At 39.6% G+C, this 22161-nt stretch overlaps 1 protein-coding gene across 7 annotated transcripts in view; it reads right to left on the reverse strand.

Moving 5' to 3' along the window:
- TUBGCP5 (tubulin gamma complex associated protein 5) overlaps positions 1 to 11777 on the reverse strand; it is a 65741-nt gene extending 53964 nt beyond the window's left edge. For 2 of the 7 annotated variants that reach the window (XM_042941291.1, XM_042941290.1), the window contains exons 1-3: positions 11420 to 11777; positions 8809 to 8862; positions 8590 to 8698 (exon numbers count right to left, since the gene is read on the reverse strand). In XM_042941291.1, coding sequence (XP_042797225.1) covers positions 8590 to 8698; positions 8809 to 8862; positions 11420 to 11565 — 309 coding nt within the window. In that variant the 5' untranslated portion in view covers positions 11566 to 11777. The remainder of the gene's footprint in view (positions 1 to 8589; positions 8699 to 8808; positions 8863 to 11419) is intronic. The other 5 variants (XM_042941294.1, XM_042941292.1, XM_042941293.1 and 2 more) reach the window with 4 other exon arrangements.
- Positions 11778 to 22161: the final 10384 nt, after the last annotated feature.

Below are 22161 nucleotides of genomic sequence, written 5' to 3' on the forward strand. Positions count from 1 at the left end.
AGCACGAATTCATGCAATGAGATGAGAGACGACTAACACAAAATATAAGCCAGGCCTTAAGTATGAGTGTACTTCTCAGACCACACACAAATAGATCAGACTAACACCCAAAGATCATTTAATATAACACATCATATGTTATGAACTAAAAGTCTGTCCCCCTCAAATTCGTATGTTGAAACTCTAACCCCTGGTGTGATGATAGTTGCAGATGGGGCTTTCGGGAGGTAATTAGTTCATAAGAAGACCTGGTCTAATGGGATAAGAAGAGATATCAGAGAGCTCTCTCTGCCATGTGAGGACACAGGGAGAAGGTGGCCATCTATGAGCCAGGAAGAGAGTCATAACCAGCAAATCAATCAGTCAGCACCTTATTCTTAGTCCTCCCAGACTCCAGAACCATGAGAAAATAATTTTTTTGTTTTTTTTAAGCCACCCAGTCTGTGGCATTTTGTTATGGCAGACTGAGCTAAGACCTCATGTTAATATAACACAAAGCCAAAAACATAAGATTATCTGAAAGGTGCAGAACGAAATTTGACAATATCCAAAGCTTAATCATGATAAAAACTCTCAACAGACTAAGAATAAAAAAGAACATCTCTGAAATGATAAAGGGTATCTGTGAAAAACCTACAATTAACATCATAATTAAGGGTTAAAACTGAAGCTTTTCCTCCAAGACTGGGAACAAGGCAAAGATATCCATTCTATTTATCACTGTATTGGAGCTTCCAGCTAGTGCAAAAAGCCAAAAAACACTTCACATTGGAAAGGAAGAAGTTAAACTGTTTTTGGAGACGACATGACCCTAACAGAAAATACTAAGGAATCCAGATGACAATTACTGGAATAAATGAGTTTAGCAAGTCTAAATACACAAAAAATTTAAAAGTGAATTAACATTTTAATATGCTAGCAATAAGCAAACTGCAAATGAAATTAAGAAGACAATTCCATTCATAACACCATCAAATAGAAGAAAATATTTAGAATAAATGTAAAAGAAATGAAGGATTTGTACATGGAAAAAACTGCTGAGAAAAATGAAAGATGATATGAATAAATGGAGAGTTCATGTTCATGGATTAGAAGACTTAGTATTGATAAGACCATGTAGTAGTTTCTAAAGGTTGCCATAACAAAATACCACAAACTGCATGGCTTGCAACAAACAGAATTTATTTTCTCTCAGTTCTGGGAGCTAGAAGTCTAAAATAAAGCTGTCAGCAAAGCCATGCTCAATCTGAATGCTTGAGGGAAGAATTTTTCCCTGGATAGAACTTGGACTATCTTTTCTAGGGATGTAATTCAACCAATGATGGCACTACTTCCCAAAATGATCTACTGATTCAATGCAATCCCTGCCAAAATCCTAGAAGGTTTTCTGTAGAACTTTAGCTGGTCCTGAAATGTGCATGGCAATTCAAAGGGTCTAGAATATACAAAACAGTTTTGAAAAAGAAAAAAGTTGTAGTACTTATATTACCTGATTCTGAAACTCCTATAAAGCTACGGTAATAAAACACATTATGGTATTTGTGTAAGGATAGGCATATAAATTAATGAAACAATTCAGAGTCTAGAAATAAATCCTTACATTTATGTTCAATTTGTTTTTGACAAAGTTGCCAAGACAATTCAATAGGTAAAGAATAGTCTTTTCAACAAATGGTGAAGGGACAATTGAATATCTGAAGGTAAAAAAACAAAAAACAAAAAACAAAAAAACCTTTAACTTAGATCCTTTCCTCACAATATATACAACAATTAACTCATAAGGAATTATAAATCGAAATACAAGTGCTTAAACTGCTAGAAGAAAACAGAGGAGAAAAGCCTTTAGCTTTGGGTGAGGCAAAGAGTTCTTAGACATGACACCAAAAGCACAAGTTATAAAAGAAAGAAATAGATAAAATGAACTTCATTAAAATGAAAAACTTTTTAAACTTCAAAAAACACCATTAAAAAAAATGACAAGACAAGCTAGGAACTAGAATATTTGTAAACCATTTTTCTGATGAAGAACTTGTGTAAGAAAGAAACAATGATGACTCAGTAAGAAGACAATCATTTAAAAACGGAAAAAAACTTTAACAGACATTACAGAAGACATATAAATGGCTAAAAAGCACATAAAAATGCTCAACCTTTAGTCATTAGGGAAATGTAAATCAAAACCATAACAATGTATTACTACATATTTTGTATGATGTATATATAAAAGATAGATAAAAAATAGTGTTGGCAAGAATGTGGAGAAACTGGAACCCTTATACATTGCTTGGGGGAATATAAATGATATAGCCACTTTGGGAAATAATTTGGTTAAACCTAAGCTTACCATATAACCCAGCAATTCCACTCCTAGAAATGTGTCCAAAAAGAGTGAAGACTTATGTTCACACACAGCTTCTGTAAGAATGTTCACATAGTGTTATAAGAATGTTCATATAGTGAAAGTTCACAATAGTGAACTATTCATACTAACCAAAAACTCTCAACAATCCAAATGTCATCCACTGGTGCGTAAGTAAAATGTGGCTTATCCATACAATGAATACTATTTAGCAATTAAAATAGAAGATGAACACATGCTACAACATGGATGAAACTTCAAAACATCATGAAAGAAGCACACAAAAATTATATACCTTGTGAACTCACTTATATGAAATATCCAAGAAAGGCAATTTTATAAATAGAGCAAACAGATTAGCAGCTGTCTGGAGCTGGGGTGGGAGCAGGCACTGACTGCAAATGGGCTTGAGGGAAACTTTTGGGGTAATGGAAATGTTCTAAAACTGGATTGTAGTTGCACAACTACACATGTACTAAAACTAGTGAAATGTATATCCACAGTAGATAGATTTTATGGTATGTTGTTATATACTGATAAAACTAAAAAAAAAAAGTATGAAGTTCGGAAATTAAAATGGTGGAGAAGTAGATTGACCCTGGGCTTTCCTAGTCCCTCAAACACAGCTGTACTGAGATCAGATCACTTTCTGAAACACCTAGGAAATTAATCTGGAAGGGCAAAACGATCTCCATTGTTGGAGGGAGACAGCGAGGCAGGTGCAAGGTACAAGAAGTGAACTGGGTGAGACAAAAACAGTGGTGCCATGGAGGGGAGGGAACCCTTTCTGTGGAGAGACAAAAGGGCAAGAAAAAGAGAGGGGATGAGAGAGTGTGGCACTCATTTGCACAGGAGAAAAGCCTCTCTGGACCATGGGCCGGGGAATAAGAAGTACTGAGTGTAGCAGGTTTTCTTGCAAACGGTGTTTGGAGCTTAAACTCTGAGGTTTTGGAAGTGTGCAACTTACTCCAGAGTGGAGCTGTGGCATGAGCTACTGGGGAGAAGAAGGACACTGGTGCTGGAGTGCATAGCGTGGTGTAGGGATCTCAGGGGCATACTGATAGAGAACATTCTCCTTCCTAGAGTACTTTTGTAAGAGGGTACATTGCCTCCCCAAGGACAAAAGACCCTGCAGGTGCCAGCAAAAGGTCTTTAATCAGCAGGGGACAGAGATGCACCCAGAGAGAATAACCTTTGCTGCTTTTAGTGGTGCTACACCATAGATTCCACACACTGTGCAGGCCTGGGACTGTTTTTCAGAGACATAAGAGTTTAGACAGAGTAGAGGGGCACTACTCCAGAGGAGGGCATGGGTCAGCATGGTTGCATGTCCTTTAAGACTTCAAGTTTTGAATCCCAGCTGCATAAGTTTGAACTCCCAAAGAAAAGATGCAGGAGAGTTGTGGTACAGGGCAAGCTGACTGCCCTCACTCACTGTTCTGTGAGGGTTGCCTGACCAGTGTGGGGTGTGCAATCATCTGTCCAGCGATGAAGGATTGGGGTAGTGCCATTTTCCCCACATACCAACACAGTATGACTTCGGAGAGCAACACAGCAGCCTCCAGTGGAGGCAGGCCCTACCTACAACAAACCTCGCCCCCCCTGTGCCTGGCAACTGCTTATTTACTCAGGCAAGACTAACTCTGAACCAAGGCAGTGGCTCAGGCTCTCCTCTAGAAGAACAGCACAGCCAGGATGCACCAAGTATACTGAAAATTGAATGCTTCAAAATGACAACTGCAGTTCTGGTGGAAACAGGGCCAGGCTTAATATTTTTCTTTCTTCTTTTTTTGTTTTGGAATCAAGGTAATAGCTTCTTATTTATTTTTTTTCATTTCCTTTTCTCTCTCTTTTTTCTTTTTCAACATTACTTTGGCTATTTGGGGTCTTTTGTGGTTCCATACAAATTTTAGAATTGTTTTTCTAGCTCTGTGAAGAATGCTGCTATTGTTTTGACAGGAATTGCATTGAATGGTGTTGGGCAGTATAGACATTTTAACAATACAGTACGTGTTCTTCCAATACATGGGCATTAAATGTTTTTTCATTTCTTTGAGTCTTCTTCAGTTTCTTTCAGAAGTGTTCTACAGGTTTCATATAGATCTTTCACCTCTTTGGTTAGGTTTATTCCTAGGTATCTTATGGGTTTTGGTGCAATTGTAAATGGGTAACTTATAAATGGGATACACAAAAAATAAATGCAAAATGGATTAAAGACCTAAATGTAAGACAGGAAACCATCAAAATCCTACAGGAGAAAACAGGCAGCAAACTCTGTGCCCTCAGCTATGGCAACTTACTAGACAGGTCTCTGTAGGCAAGGGAAACAAGCAAAAATGAACTATTGGAATCTTACGAAGATAAAAAGCTTCTGCACAGTGAAGCTATCAACAAAGCTGAAAGGCAACTGATGGAAAGGGAGAAGATATTTGCAAATGGCATACTGGATAAAGGGTTAATATCCAAAATCTATAAAGAACTTATCAAACTCAGTATCCAAAAAACAATCCTGTGAAGAAATGGGCAGAAGACATGAATAAACACTTCCAAAGAAGACATCCAGATGGCTAACAGACACATGAAAAGATGCCTAGCATCACTCATCATAGGGAAATACAAATCAAAACCACAATGAAAAGCCACAAATCAAAAAAAAATCACAAATCAAAACCTCACACCTGTCAGAATGGCTAAAATTAACAACACACACAACAGAAGTTGGTGAGGATGTAGAGAAAGGGGAACGCTTTTGCACTGCTGGTAGGAAGGCAAACTGGTGCAGCCACTCTGGAAAACAGTATGGAAGTGCCTCAAACAATTAAACACAGAACTTCCCTACAGCCCAGCAATTGCACTACTAGGTATTTATTAAAAGGATACAAAAATGCTGACTCAAAGGGGCACATGCACCCCAATGTTTATAGCATTGCTATCTACAATAGCCAAATTATGGAAAAAGCCCAAATATTCATCAACAGATAATACAGATGATGTGGTATTTATATATACAATGGAATTATTACTCAGCGATCAAAAACAATGAAATCTTGTCAACTGCAACAACATGGATGGAACTAGAAGAGGGTATTATGCTAAGTGAAATAAGTCAGAGAAAGACAGATAAATGATTTCACTCATATGTGGAATTTAAAAAACAAAACAGATGAGCATAGGGGAAGGGAAGCATAAATAAGATAAAAACAGAAAGGGAGGCAAACCATAAGAGACTCTTAATTACAGACTCAAGAGTCTACAACATTGCTACACTATAACAGGTGTGTGGAAGATGCCACAGCAAGGGGGAAAACAGCAACCAATTCTGGATGTAGGTGGCACAAGAGTTGAGGACAGACAGGGAGAGGATAGGATTGTACAGATTTCTTTCTTCCACACATATTTATTGTCTACACTGTTCCAGGTGACTGAGAATAAATCAGATACAGAACCCTAAACTTGTAAAACTCACATGTGAAAGGGGAAAATATGAAAGAAACAATAACGAACGTAATAACATACTGCAATACATAGTATCAATAGAGACAACACTTGGATTTAATATTAAAGGATGAGATTTCTCAGGCAGGAGAGAAGGGGAAGGGCAGTTCAAGTACAGGACATAGGACGTGCCACAGCAAAGCAAAGGGAATGTGGTCCCCTGTGCTCAAGGAATGTACAGAAAAATCACAGGATATGACAATGAAAAGGTCAAAGCAGGAATCAGAAGTGACACTCACTGTTTTATTTAATTATTCTGTACAACACAAGTTTTCACTGGTTCAAATGAGACTGAGATTAAGGCATTTGTCTTGCCAAAATGAGTATAGTAATAGTACCTGGTGAACATGGTCTTTATGGAACTAACAGGGCCTGGCATGCAGTAAGTGCTGTAACAATGCTTGCCATTATTTTTTTTTATTAGTACTATGCTGTCATAAGGTCTAAATTATTAAATTCTATAGTCTGCCCAGGAAGTTGTATAAATAAATCAAGCAAAGATTTGCCGCCTCCTCTTTCAAAATGGTCCTTGCAGAAATAATACACACGAGTGTATTCCACACAATACACACAAGTGTTCCTTTTTTTGTTTTGTTTTTGTTTTTTGGAATTGTTCCTTTTTTATTTTCAGAGGATTTACACAATTCACTGACATCCATTTGGAAAATTATGCCAATTATTTAAAAAATATATATATTTTTTAATTTTATTTTTTAAAATTTACATCCAAATTAGTTAGCATATAGCGCAACAATGATTTCAGGAGTAGATTCCTTAGTGCCCCTTACCCATTTAGCCCATCCCCCCCCCCACAACCCCTCCAGTAACCCTCAGTTTGTTCTCCATACTTATGAGCCTTTTCTGTTTTGTCCCCCTCCCTGTTTTTATATTATTTTTGTTTTCCTTCCCTTATGTTCATCTGTTTTGTCTCTTAAAGTCCTCATATGAGTGAAGTCATATGAGTTTTGTCTTTCTCTGGCTGGCTAATTTCAATGAGCATAATACCCTCCAATTCCATCCATATAGTTGCAAATGGCAAGATTTCATTCTTTTTGATTGCCAAGTAATACTCCATTGTATATATATACCACATCTTTATCCATTCATCCATTGATGGACATTTGGGCTCTTTCCATACTTTGGCTATTGTTGATAGTGCTGCTGTAAACATGGGGGTGCATGTGTCCCTTCAAAACAGCACACCTGTATCCCATGGATAAATGCCTAGTAGTGCAACTGCTGTGTTGTAGGGTAGTTCTATGTTTAGTTTTTTGAGAAACCTCCATACTGTTTTCCAGAGTGGCTGCACCAGCTTGCATTCCCACCAACAACGCAAAAGAGATCCTCTTTCTCTGCATCCTTGCCAACATCTGTTGTTGCCTGAGTTGTTAATGTTAGCCATTCTGACAGGTGTAAGGTGGTATCTCATTGTGGTTTTGATTTGTATTTCCCTACACACAAGTGTTCCTAACTCTCAGGGCATGGATTCAGAGCACTGCAGCTCTTTTTTCCAGAAATACTTTTATAGCCTTTCCTTAGTTTCCGATAGTTTCAAAAATTTTTTAAAGCTCTCTTCCTTACAAAGAAGAAAGCTCTCTTCCTTACCACTTCCCACAGTGTAGACAAAGGTAAAACCTAACAATTACAGAATATCTCACAGAAATTATTGTGAAGATGAGTTAATGTATGTGCATAATAAAGGGTTTACTCAGGAAGCCTGAGTTGCCCAAACTCTGAATATCTCAAAGGTCTCAGGACAACTCACCCTTGACTAGCTCCTGAGAGCATGAGTGGGACAGAAAGAGAGGGAGACACAGAATCTGAAGCAGGCTCCAGGGTCTGAGCTGTCAGCACAGAGCCTGATGTGGGGCTCGAACTCATGAGCTGTGAGATCATGACCTGAGCCGAAGATGGATGCTCAATTGTCTGAGCCACCCGGGGCGCCCCTGTGAATGTATTTTCTTATGCTTGAGGTCCTTGGTTTGACCTCTGCGGGAGGCTGGAGACTGAGGAACTAAGGTCAGCCACATGTGCATTGCACATCCACGTGACTGACCCCCAACAAAAATGTTAGACACCGAGGCTCAGATGGGCTTCCTTCGTCTGCAACACTTTGCATGTGCTGTCATACATTATCACTGGGAGAATTAAGTGCATCCTCATACAACTCTTATGGGAAGGCATACCTAGAAGCTTATTCTTGGTTTCTTCTGGACTTTATCCTATGTATCTTTTTTCTTTGCTCAATTTAAATCTGTATTCTCTTACTGTAATAAACTGTTAACAGTGAGGATAACAGCGTTTTTAAAGTTTTGTGAATCCTTACAGTGAATCACCAAGTCTAAGGGTGATCTTAGGAACCCACAATTGAATGTGAATGTGCTGAGGACAGCACCTGGCATCTAGTAGGCATTACATAGGTAGTTATTATTACCCAGTGCTGAAAAGCCATTTAAAATTTTAAGACAGCCAGACAGTGTTATTATTTGTGCCAATCTCTGATCTCAATCTCCACAGTAGGTTGGGCTAAGAAGATGATTACACAAGAACATGCTTTTTCCTGGATCACAAGCCTGAGGCACACTGGGTTTGATGACAATGCTTAAGTCAATTTCCAGAAGACTCTGCTCCAATCATAATTGTAAAATAAATGTTTAAATAGTAACAGAAACAAGTTGATGATAACCGATTAGAAATGGTAAAATATAAAAGAGATCTCACAATATAATGCATACCTTTATTTCCTTTATGCTCAGAAGAGATGCATTTAGAAATTCCTCAGTTAATCTCTTCCAACTAGCAGCTTTGCTGAGATCAGAATGAATGATGAATTTTTCATAAATTCTAAAATATATTTAAAAGTAAACTGACAGTTATAAACTTACATTAATAGAAAGATTTATAAGAAAATGCATATATTTTTGAATATGTACATATATATGAAACTAACTTACCCTTCTATTGTTTTTTCTACTTTGTGGCTGTTAACATCCAAGAAATGATGAAATCTAAAAGAGAAAATGCAATTCTTAGGTGAACCTTGTCATATAGCTAAGTAGACCAGTCTCAGAGCCCTCTATATTCCCATAGTCACCCTATATTCGGCAAGATATTTCCAGGAGTGCACCTCTCTCCCTGTATCACCTCTACCACCCAGGCAAACAGCCACTGCATCTCAGAAACTGCTCAAGCACAGGTCATCCTTAGCCTCCTTTGTCCTCTGATTCCTTCATCTTCCCATAATGCCTTGTATCTAAGTCAGTATAGCACATTCTATAGCAGGGGTTCCTAATCTTTTTATGCCATAGTGAAGCCCAGTGAAGCTTAGGCTTTATGAATTTATGAAACATTACTTCTCAAAGTAATGTTTAAAAAAATTTTTTTAATGTTTGTTTATGTGAGAGAGAGAGAGAGAGAGAGAGAGCGAGCACGAGAGGGGGAGGGGCGGGGAGTGGGGGGAGACACAGAATTTGAAGCAGGCTCCAGGCCCTGAGCTGTCAGCACAGAGCCTGACACGGGGCTTGAACTCACAAACTGCAAGATCATGGCTTGAGCCAAAGTCGGATGCTTAACCAACTCAGCCACCCAGGTGCCAGTGAGATGAAATACAAAAAAACCCAAGCCTACTGAAATATGGTTGTGAAGTACCTTTTAAAGTTTGTGATATAATGAGACATTTATTAAAGCATTAAATAACAAGATCTAGCAATGGATCCACAATTATCAGTAAAGCAACAGCAAAAAATATTTGAAAATATCTGCCACAACTTTATGATGTGAACTATGTGATTTCTACCTGTGACACAGTCCTAGGTAAATTATTATTGCTTGTTGCTTTTATTTGTAATTTGAGGAAATGCCAGTTTTTAGTTAGAGGTTAGTGTAATTTTTTCTTGTCCAAGTTCGTAACACCTGAATTCTACAGGCTCTCAGATTAAAAACTCCAATTCTATATCATATGTAGACCTGTCTTCCTTTAGGATAGAGGCTATATTTCACTCATCTCTGAATTTCTAGGGCCTTAGAACATGGCCACAATTTAAAAAAGAAAAAAACAAACAAACAAACATGGGACACCTGGGTGGCTCAGTCAGTCAAGTATCTGACTTCCATCTCACGGTTCATGAGTTTGAACCCTGCATGGGGCTCTCTGCTGTCAGTCCAGAGGCCACTTCAGATCCTCTGTTACCCCCCCCCATCCCCCCGCTGCCCCTCCCCCACTCATTCTTTTTCTCTTTCTCAAAAATAAACAAAATTTTAAAAAAGCAAACATGTATTGTTCATTTTTCTCATGGATTAAAGCATCATATAGCTCATTCAACTCACTTTCTAATTTTTAGTATCAAAGACAACAATCTGTATTTAAAAGAAATAATTTACACCACTAAAAATATATATCTAATTCTATTCCAGTAAATGGCTGAATAGAGAACATCCCTTTATCACTTAGTTTCTCAATGTGAGACAGTAACTTCTAATGTCTCTCTGAAGTCTAAAATGATGTCCAGCTACCTACTGCCATTGACATATTAACTAATAGAGAAATTATTTGGGGTACAGCACTTAAATTTCTGTCTTATATGACCTATTCAGACATTGTTATATTTATAGGTTACGCTTAAGAACTGAACTCATTATTTCAGAAACTTGGCAGGCTTTTAGACTCATTGTCTGTTCTCATTATAAACCAAGTAGGCACTGTATGTATGATTAAGGTTGATGATCAAGAATACAGAAACTGAAAAACCATTTCTATTGAAATTAAATAGGCAAATATTAACATGGATGAACATTCTTTTAGTAATAATTCTATTATAGGTAATGATCATAACAGTACTGTCTAATTTACATCTTCCATAAATAAAAATAGGAGCTCTGACTTCATAAATCTCGAGAAATTACATGAGACACTGTATTAGAAATTGTATTACATGGTGGCTTAGTGTACTATGTGCCAGGAACTATTCCAAGTGTTGGGATAAGAAATGAACAAAACAAACCATTATCCCTACCCTCATGGAAGTTACATTTTAGCTGGAAGGAGGGGTGGAGGAGACAAACAGTAAACAACATACAAGTTATCCAGTGTACTATGCTGTGCGTTTTGAAAAGAGAAAAAAAAAACAAAAACAAAAACACAAGACCAAGGTAAGAGAGATCTGGAGTGGCTCAATAAGGGGTAGGGAGTAAATAAGGGGTAGGGAGTAAGAATACAGTGTTAAGTAGGGTTTGACCATTATTTTGCTCTAAAACTTCATTTACCTACTCATTCAAAAAATGTTTGCTGCGCAGTGCACAGCGCTAAGCGAAGAGAGTGGAAGAAGGAACATGAGAGACACAAACCCCTTCCCCAGAAGTGCGCTTCTAAGGGTAAGGCCGACCCTTAACAACCCAAAACCCACTGTTTCATTATGCGTTTGTCACACGCGACAGGGATCCAAAGGACACTAGAGCACCAAGCTCCTGGGAGGCAGCGCGCATGACGGTCGGAAACACGGCCGCGCGCCCGGATACCCCTTGACCCATTCCTGTTCCCAGCCTCGGCCCCGGAGCCGCACCCCACACCTGAAGTTGGACCAGGCAAAGTGCAGGGCGAGCTGGAAGTTGGGGTCCGCCTCATCCTGAAGGCCAGCCACATGGCGAATGAGCTCGCGAACGTCGCGCTCCTGCTGTGGGTCCAGTTGGCTCCAAGACGGCGCGGGCCGGAACATACTGCTCTAACTTCCACAACGACGCCCTTCCGTGAGGTTGTTCCTTGCTCTCGCGAGAGTTCACGCTCCCACCGCTTTGCTCCTCGGAGAGGTTCCTGCCGCTGTCGCGAGAGTTCGAATTCTAGCTCCTGCCTGGTTGTGTCCTTGCTGATTCTTGTAGGACGCTCTTGCGTGCGTTTTCCAGTTTCACCTTGAGTACATTTAGGAGCGTCCTCAAAGAAATAACCGTTACTGTTAGTCAGATTAATAATAATCTCTGGCTAACCTTGGTTGGTGGTTTAATTTACGATGTTTGGAGAACAGCCATTAGTCCTCATTCGCACCTACCTTTTCAGGTACCGTGACCAGTTAATTGTCCATTCTTATCCAAGCTTCAGTTTCTCCTTCTAGAGGTGATCTCTAATGATCTCTCAGTTTCCCTCTGTCTACACAGGACACACTACATGGTCCTCACTACAGCAAGTGTCAGCAAAGTGGCTTGTCTGGCAGAGGCAGACAGGCTGAGCGCTGCTCCTTCTGCTCTCACTGGCTTGTGATTGGGAGCTGCCAAAGGACTTTATAATTCCTGTTGATTAAAGATGGAGTATGTCTTTGTTGTTCAGTACTTAAAATTCAGTAATTAAATTACTGAAATACAGTTCACTAATTAAATTACTAAAATACAGTTCAGTAGTTAAAACTGTACCTGTGAACCGTTTCTGTTCATTTAAAAAAAAAAGTTTTTATTTATTTTTGAGGGGGGAGGAGGGGCAGAGAGGGAGTCAGAATCTGAAGCAGGCTCCAGGTTCTGAGTTGTCAGCACAGAGCCTGATGTGTTGCTGGAACCCAGGAACTGTGAGATCATGACCTGAGCCAGAGTCCGAAGCTCAACTGAGCCACCCAGGTGCCCCTGAACTGTTTCTGTTCAATATTGCATCTAACTATTCCAAAACCTGTTACATGGACTTCTTTATGTTTTCTTTTAGGGATCTGGTAGGGTTTCATGTGATTTATTACATTGTTTTACTGTAGTAATAGTTGATATACCACTGTCAGTCCATTTGGGCTGTTGTTACAAAATACTATAGACTGGGTAGCTTATAAACAACAGAATTTATTTCTCACAATTCTGGAGGCTGAAATTCAAAATGAGGGTGCCAGCATGGGGTTGGGTGAGGGTGTCCTCACATGGTGAAAGGGGCAAGGGAGTTCATTAGGGTCTCTATTTTTATAAGGGTACTAATCCCATTCATAACGGCTTTGTCCTTATGACCTGATTACCTCTCAAAGGCCCAACTTCCTAATACCATCATCACTGGATAGATTAATAGATTTAATAGATTAATAAATTTCAACTTAATAGATTTCAACATATAAATTTTGGGCAGACCATTCAGACACCATAGCAACTACCGAAAACATAGACTGCACATGATTACACAAATCTTACAAGAAGGAGAAAATCATAGTATTAGATGCTTCTATGAAAGGGAATTTTTACTCTATTCTTGAGCAGTCTTTTCTACTCCAGTTTCACCTGTCGTCTGTACATTTATCACTCTCAAATCTGTGTAAGTAGTTCACGTTTTTCTCAGGACCCCAAACCTATAATCTAATTGCTTTCTGTACATCTCTAAAAATCAAAGTATATGCATATGCTTACATGTGTCTCTATTTCTTTGTCCAGCCAGTTGGTCTTGACCTTTGGAGGGAGACTTAGAAAACTTTCCACAGGTCACTCCCCGTGACTTGGACTTCTTAAAGATTGAGCCACTCTTCCTGGGCTTCTCTGGTTGGCCTGGGTTAGCATCTCTTTTCTGAAAGGGGAGTTGAAATAATTTTCCCAAGGTGCCTTAGATGACTGAGTTCCATTCAAAACACCATAAGCCTACAGACATCTTCTGTAGACCTCTAAGTCTGGCCCTAGCTGGTCACCCCTTTGGCAATGGACATGGAAACAGTTTTTGGGAAGTACATATGAAAGATAGACAGCAAACAGGCCAGGAATACTGCCATCTGTCCCTTGCTGACCTGGATCAGTGCTGCCCTCCAGTATGGTGCTTAGATAAATTTTCTGGAAGTGCATGCAAAGACTGGGCTCCATGCATGACTACAGCCTGGCCAAAGGCACCATCCTTATCCCACTTGTCCATCTTGTCCCATGACCCCCTCCCACCACTTGGAGGGACTTAGAAATATTTAAGGATTATCTCTGTCAAATGTTCCACACACGGGACTATGCCAATCCGGGGATGCCTATTGCAGACCTGCATGCCCACCCAAGTCTGTAGTGGCTTCTGGAGGGAACTTACAAAAATTTGGAGGAGTTGCAATGCCCTTCTCTTCATCCATGGCCAACCTGAGGCAATGTTCACCTCTGGAGGAGAAACTGGAAATGTTCTTGGGAGATACAGTCAATGACCAGGACTCATGTGGGACTTGTGGCCAGCCCAGAGTGCACTCCCCAGACCTGTCTGTACTAAGTGGACTGGTCCTGGTTTGTGAAGGGGGAATTAGAAACTTTTCAGGTGGGGTTCCTAATACCATGACCCATCAGAGCTCCTTCTTGAGGACTTGCTGGCCTTCTCAAGCCTTTCCATGCTAGAGACTTAGAAATGTTTTGGGGGTGCCTCCAAAGTTCCCAGGAAAGGCCACAGCCAGGCCCATGGTGCCCTTCTATACCAGGACTTCCCTGGTGGTTTCCCCTTTGGAGGGAGGCATAAACATTTTCAGAATGTGCATTCAGCTTCTAGTCTCCCAAGTGGGATCATACTAGAACTGGGGTGACCTGTTGTGCCTTCCTGTTGACCTGAGCTGATACTTGATTCCTAAGTAAAGAGGTGCCTCCCCAAAATGTTTCTCAACCCACCTCCAGTGGCTGAGATAAAAACATCCTGCCACGGAGGCCTGTGAGTGCACTAAGGATCAGGCCCTGGTCTTGTGTGGATCTGGTCATTGGATGGCCTCTGGATATCCCCTCTGGAGAATGTGGGTACTGGTGGCCAGTAAGGGCTGCCCAGGGAGGGTGCTTCATGAGGTCTAGGTTTTGATGTGCCCCCAGAAACTTTTTCTATGTTCCTCTCTGGAGGTGGACATCAGCCTGTGACTGACATGGGGAACTCAGCAGGGCACCTTGGTCTTGGCCATGGTTGTCAGATGCCTCTGACAAATGGGGATTGGTCCAAGCTGGCCAGAGAGGTCTTAGGTGGGTGTCTATAACCCAGCTGTGGCCCTGCATGGGACCCAGTCACATAAGGCACTCCCCAAACATTCCCAAGGCCCACTCCAATGATGGGGGCCAGTAAGAACCAAAAAGGGGTTGCCCATGCCTGGCGGTTTCCTATGTGGGCCTGCTTATCTCAGCCCTCTGAATATTTTCATATCCCTCACCAGAGAAAGGAACACTGCAGGCAGGTCAGCTACACTCTGAGATTGCACCCCATGCTCATTGAGGTCTTGTGTAGGGCCAGTCATTGAAAGCACCACCCAACAAATTTCCTAAGCTCTCTTTGGTGACAAGCACAGCTTGGGTGTCTAGGAAGCTCTGTGGAGGTGTCCTGACCATGGTCAAGTGTGGGCCCTCATCACTTGATGTGCCCGTGGAAAACGTTTCTAAGTCCTGTCTATGGCACTGGGTCTATGGCATGGGATGGTGCTGGGGCCCAAACATAGTCCTGTGAGAGGCCTGGCTACCAGATAGGCCTCTTGAAATTTTTTCTTAGTCCCACTTGAAGGCAGTGAAAAGCTTGGGATGGAAAGGGAGGCCCAGTGATAGCATGGTTTTGGCCACAGTCCTGGGTGTGGTTAGGTGGTCAGATGTGCCTTTTAAATATTTTTCATGTCTCTGGAGTGTCCAGTCAGAGACGTCTGTGGAAGAGTCAGTGGTCTGGCCATAGTCCCACATGGACCCTTGTCATCACATGACCCTCTAGAAAATGTTTCCAGGTCCATTTGGACCATGCAGGGAGGCCTGGAAAGGGTTCCTGGGACTGGCTTCTTACTCCTAGGATTGGCAGCACCTCAAAAAATATTTCCTAGAGGACTGGAACGATCTGGCTGGAGAGGGATGACCATGGGATTTGTTCAAGCCCACCCGTACCCCTGCGTGGGACCCACCCGCCCCTGTGCTGGTGGAAACAGGGCATCCTGGGAGGCCCTGGGGTGAGGATTGTAGAAATCTTGGCATATAACAACTCCATCTAAACCACTGCACTAAGAGATTTGACCAAATGCTAGCATGGCTTCTAGCAGCCTTATGGCTGTGTCCCTGGATGATCCCAGTCCCATCCACCCCCCAAAAACCACCTGCCTGAGCTCCCTCTGTAGAATTCACCTGGCATCTGATGCATAACCAGGCTGTTTTCTCCATTTCTGTACTTTGCATACACACTGTGCCATTTAACTATAACTTATAGAGAAATAACAACTTCTTGCTTACCCATTCTACATCATTCTAACTTGACTCCTTATACATTTAGATGTTCTATGCACCTAATAATTTGCAAACCAATTGTGTTATCCAGTCTATATGCCTCATACCCATTGTGAGTCATCACATTTTCAACCCGGGTTGTGCTGTTGATTTCAAATTCCTGCTCATCAGCAATTTCCCAACCAAATACCATACCCCTCAAACTTGTTTGTGATTCAACCACTCTATGCAGAACCACTCTGTATCATTTGACTATCACTCCTGGTGTGCACAACATGTGCTATTCAATTTGACCCTTGCACATCCAGTGGGTTTCATTCATTTTCTAATGCTGTTCAGCTTATATGTATTGCACAGCAAAACTATACTATAAAATTATGCCAATAGTATATACAGTTGACCCTTGAACAATATGGAGGTTCAGGGTGCCTGGCCCCATACAGTTGAAAATCCCGGTAAAACTTTTGACTGCTCAACAGCTTCTAATAGCTACTATTGACCAGAAGCCTTACCAAATAACACAAATAGTTGATTAATGCATACTTTGTATCTTATATATATTATATAATGTATTATTTTTAAAATCTAAATTTCAGGTAGTTAACATATAATGCAATATTGGTTTCAGGACTAGAATTCATTTATTCATCACTTACATACAACACCCAGTGCTCATCACAACAAGTGCCCTCCTTAATACCCATCACCTATCTAGCCAATCTCCCACCAGCTCCCTCCATTAACCCTCAGTTTGTTCTCTATTGTTAAGAGTCTCTTGTGGTTTGTCTCCCTCTATTCTCAATTCCCACCCCCTTCCCATGTATTTACCTGTTTTTTTCTTAAATTCTACATATAAGTGAAATCATATATTAGTCTTTCTCTGATTGACTTATTTTGCTTAGCATAATACATTCTAGCTCCATCCACACCATTACTAATGGTAATTAGTAAGATTTCATTCTTTTTGATGGCTGAGTAATATTCCATTGTGAATATATACCACATCTTCTGTATCCATTCATCAGTCAATGGACATTGGAGTTCTTTCCATAGTCTGGCTATGGCTGAAAATTTGTATCTCTTCAAATCTGTATTTTTGTACCCTTTAGGTAAATACCTAATAGTGCAATTGCTGGATAGTAGGATAATTCTAATTTTAGTTTTTTGAGGAACCTCCATACTGTTTTCCAAAGTGGCTGCACCAGAGTGCATTTCCACCAGCAGGGTAAGAAGGTTCCCTTTTCTCCACATCTTCACCAACATCTGCTGTTTCCTGTGTTGCTAATTTTAGCCATTCTGACAGGTGTGAGGTAATATCTCATCATGGTTTTGATGTGTATTTCCTTGATGATGAGTGATGTTGACATCTTTTCATGTGTCTCTTAGCCATTTGGATGTCTTCTTTGGAAAAGTGTCTATTCATGTCTTCTGCTCATGTCTTAACTGGGTTGTTTGTTTTTTGGGTTTTGAGTTTGAGAAGTTCCTTATATTTTTGGATACTAACCCTTGCAAATATCTTCTCTCATTCTGTAGGCTGCCTTTTAGTTTTGTTGATTTTTTTCTTTGCTGTTCAGAAGCTTTTTATCATGATGAAGTCCCAATAGTTCATGTTTGCTTTTGTTTTCCTTGCCTCCAACAACATGTCTAGTAAGAGGTTGCTATGGCTGAGGTCAAAGAGATTGCTGCCTGTATTCTCCTCTAGGCTTTTGATGGTTTCCTGTCTCACATTTAGGTCTTTCATCCATTTTGAGTTTAAGTTTGTGTATGGTGTAAGAAAGGGGTCTAGTTTCATTCTTCTGCATGTTGCCATCCAGTTTTCCCAACACCATTTGTTGAAGAGACTATCTTTTTTCCATCGGATATTTTTTCCTGATTTTGTCAAAGATGAGTTGACCATTTAGTTGTGGGTCCATTTCTGGGTTTTCTATTCTGTTCCATTGATCTAGGTGTCTGTTTTTGTGCCATTACCGTATTTCATGGTGACTACAGCTTTGTAATTCAGCTTGAAAATTGGAATAGTGATGCCTCCAGTTTTGTTTTTCTTTTTCAGGATTGCTTGGGTAGTATAGACATTTTAACAATGTTTGTTCTTCCAATCCATGAGTATAGAATGCTTTTCCATTTCTTTGTGTCCTCTTCCATATCTTAATAAATCTTGTATAATTTTAAGAGTACAGTTTTTTTTACCTTTGTAGTTAGGTTTATTCCTAGGTATCCTACCATTTTTGGTGCCATTGAAAATGGGATAGATTCCTTGATTTCTTTTTCTGCAACTTCATTATGAGTGTATAGAAATTCAACAGATTTCTGCATGTTGATTTTGTATCCTGTGACTTTGCTGAATTCCTGTATTTGTTCTAATAATTTTTTGGTGGATTCTTTTGGCTTTTCTACGTAGAATATTATGTCATCTGCACATAGTGAACATTTGACTTCTTCCTTGCCAATTTTTATGCCCTTTACTTCTTTTTATTGTCTGATTGCTGAGGTTAAGACTTCCAGTATGATGTTACATAGCAATGGTGAGAGTGGTTATCCATGTCTTGTTCCTGACCATAGAGGAAAGGCTCTCAGTTTTTCCCCATTGAGAATACAGTAACTGTGAGTCTTACGTATATGGCCTCTATGACGTTGAGGTATATTCCATATATCCCTACTTTGTTGAGGGTGTTTATCAAGAATGGATGTTGTATTTTGTCAAATATTTTTCTGCATCTATTGAGAGGATCATATGGATCTTATACTTTCTTTAAATAGTGTGGCATATCCCCTTAACTGATTTGTGAATATTGAACCAGTCCTGCAGTTCAGTAATAAATCTCACTTGAGAATGAGTCTCACAATTCATTTTGTTAGTATCTTGTTGAGAATTTTTGCATCCATATTCATCAGGGATATTGGCCTGTAATTCTCTTTTTTAGTGGGGTCTTTGTCTGGTTTTGGAATCCAGTAATGCCAGACTCATAGGCTAAGTTTGACAGTTTTCCTTCGATTTATATCGATTTATATATATATATATATATATATATATATATATTTTTTTTTTTTTTTTTTTTGAACAGTTTAAGAAGAAGAAGCATTAATTCTTCTTTAAATGTTTGGTGGAATTCCCCTGGGAAGCCATCTGGTGTTGGACTTTTGTTTTTTGGGGGGGAATTTTTTTAATGTTTTATTATTTATTTTTGAGACAGAGAGAGACAGAGCATGAACGGGGGAGGGTCAGAGAGAGAGGGAGACACAGAATCTGAAGCAGGCTCCAGGCTCTGAGCTGTCAGCACAGAACCCGACGCAGGGCTCGAACTCACAGACCATGAGATCATGACCTGAGCCGAAGTCGGACGCTCAACCGACTGAGCCACCCAGGCGCCCCTGGGGGGGAATTTTTTGATAACAGTTTCAATTTCTTTTCTTGTTGTGGGTGTGTTCAAATTTTCTATTTCCTTCTGCTTCAGGTTTGGTAGTTTGTATGTTTCTAAGAATGTATCCATTTATTTTAGATTGTCCTGTTTGTTGGCATATAATTTTCCATAATATTCTCTTATAATTACTTATATTTCTGTGATGTTGGTTGTAATGTCACCCCTTTCATTCGTGGTTTATTTATTGGGTCCTTTCTCTTCTCTTTTTGAGATGTATGACTAGAGGTTTATCAATTTTATTAATTCTTTTGAAGAACCAGCTCTTAGTTTCATTGATCTGTGCTACTCTTTTTTGTTTGTTTCTACACTACTTATTTTTGCCCTAGTCTTTATTATTTCCCACTTTGTGCTGGATTTAGGCTTTATTTGCTGTTCCTTTTCTAGCTGCTTTAGGTATTCGTTTATGTTATGTATTTTCTACCTTTCTTGCTTCTTGGCTTCTTGATGTAGGCCTATATTGCAGTATACTTCCTCCTTAAGACTGACTTGCTGCATAGCATAGGTTTTGGACTGTTGTGTTTTCATTTTCATTGACTTCCATGTACTTCTTTATTTCTTCTTTTATACTGGTTAACCAATTCTTTCTTTAACCTCCATGTATATTTGGTATTTCCAATTTTTTTCTTGTGGTGGTCTTCAAGTTTCATAGCATTGTGTCTGAAAATATGCACGATATAATCAATAATTTTGTGCTGGTTGATGCCTGATTGTTACCCAGTATGTGTTCTATTCTGGAGAATGTTCTGTGTGCACTCAAGAAGAATGTGTGTTATGTTGCTTTAGGGTGGAATGTTCGGAATTTATCTGTTAAGTCCATCCAATGTGTCATTCAAAGCCATTGTTTTCTTTGATTTTCTGCTTAGATGATCTGTCCCTTGCTAAGTGAAGTGTTAAAATCCCCTACTGTTATTGTATTATTACCAGTGAGTTTCTTTTCTTTTTTTAATTTTTTTAATGTTTATTTATTTAATGTTTATTTATTTATTTATTTATTTATTTTTGACAGAGAGACAGAGCATGAGCGGGGGAGGGGCAGAGAGAGAGGGAGACACAGAATCCGAAGCAGGCTCCAGGCTCTGAGCTGACAGCCCAGAGCCCGATGTGGGGCTGGAACCCACAGACCGCGAGATCGTGATCTGAACTGAAGTTGGACAATCAACCGATTGAGCCACCCAGGTGCCCCCCAGTGAGTTTCTTTATGTTTGCTATTAATTGACTTATTTGGGTGTTCCAAGTTGGGGCATAAATATTTATAATTGTTAGATCTTCTTGGTGGATACACCCCTTAATTATGATATAATGCCTTTCATCTCTTGTTACAGTCTTTGTTTTAAAATTTAGTTTGTCTTATATAAGTATGGCCTCTCCAGCTTCTCTTTGGCATCTATTTTCATGATAGATGGTTCGCCATCCCCTCACTTTCAATCTGCAGGTGTCCTCAAGTCTAAAATGTGTTTTTTGCAAGCAAAATATAGATAAGTCTTATTTTTTTATAAATCCATTCTGATACCCTATTTCCTTTCATTGGAGCATTTAGTCCATTTACATTCAGAGTGATTATTGAAAGATATGGATTTAGTGCCATTGTGTTACCTATAAAGTTGGTGTTTCTGGTGATGTTCTCAGTTCCTTTCTGGTTTTTGTTGCTTTTGGTCTTTTTTTCCCACTCAAAGAGTTCCTTTTAATATTTCCTGCAGGGCTGGTTTAGTGGTCATGAACTCCTTCAGTTTTTGTTGTCTGGGAAATTCTTTATCTCTCCTTTTATTTTGAATGAATTCCTTGCTGGATAAAGTTTTCTCAGCTACATATTTTTCCATTCAGCACGTGAATATATCATACCTCTTCCTTTTGGCCTGTCAAGTTTCTGTGGAAAGATCTGCTCTGAACATGATCTGTCTTCCCTTGTAGGTTAAGGTCTTTTTTCCCAATACTGCTTTCAGTATCCTTTCCTTGCCTGCATATTTTGTGAAGTTGACTATGGTATGTTTTCACGATGGACAGCTTTTGTTGAATTTAATCGGGGTTCTCTGTGCCCCTTGGATTTGGATAGCCATTGTTTTCAGCTATAATTTGCTTATATAAACTTTCTGTTCCTTTTTCTCTCTTTTCTTCTTCTGGGACTCCTATGATACAAATGTTATTATGCTATAAGGAGTTGCTGAGTTCCCTAAGTCTACATTCATCATCCAATATCTTTCTTTCCTTGTTTTAATCTGATTCATTATGGTCCATAATTTTATCTTCTTATTGATTAATTCCTCTGCATCACTCCTTCCTCATTTTCATTGCATCCATTTGGTTTTGCATCTTGGTTATAGTATTTTTTAAATTTAATCCCGACTACTTTTTAGTTCTTTTATGTCTGCAGTAAGGAATTCTCTAGTGTCTCCTGCACTTTTCTCAAGCCCAGCTCATACCCTTATGATTATCTTTAAAAATTCTATTTCAGACATCTTACCTATATCTGTGTTAATTAAATCATTGGCTGTGACTTCTAGTTTGTGGGCAATAAGCTTAGGAATTCCCTGAGCCTGCACTGATGGGTTAACAAGGCATAAAGAATTACAAAGCCATAGGATGCTCACACCCAAGTTTGGGTAAGCAAGATTAGCTAAATAGGTATGGGGGGATCCCCCAGGATAGAGTGGGGGGGGACAAAGGCCCCCAGGATAGAGAGGGCAGAGCAAAGGCCCCAATACAAAGGTATATGAGGTAAATAAGATTAAATATTCAGTGCAGATACATCCCCCAATTTAGCACTATAGC

The sequence above is a fragment of the Panthera leo genome, chromosome B3 (genome assembly GCF_018350215.1).
Source record: "Panthera leo isolate Ple1 chromosome B3, P.leo_Ple1_pat1.1, whole genome shotgun sequence".
In the NCBI taxonomy this organism is placed as follows: domain Eukaryota; kingdom Metazoa; phylum Chordata; class Mammalia; order Carnivora; family Felidae; genus Panthera; species Panthera leo.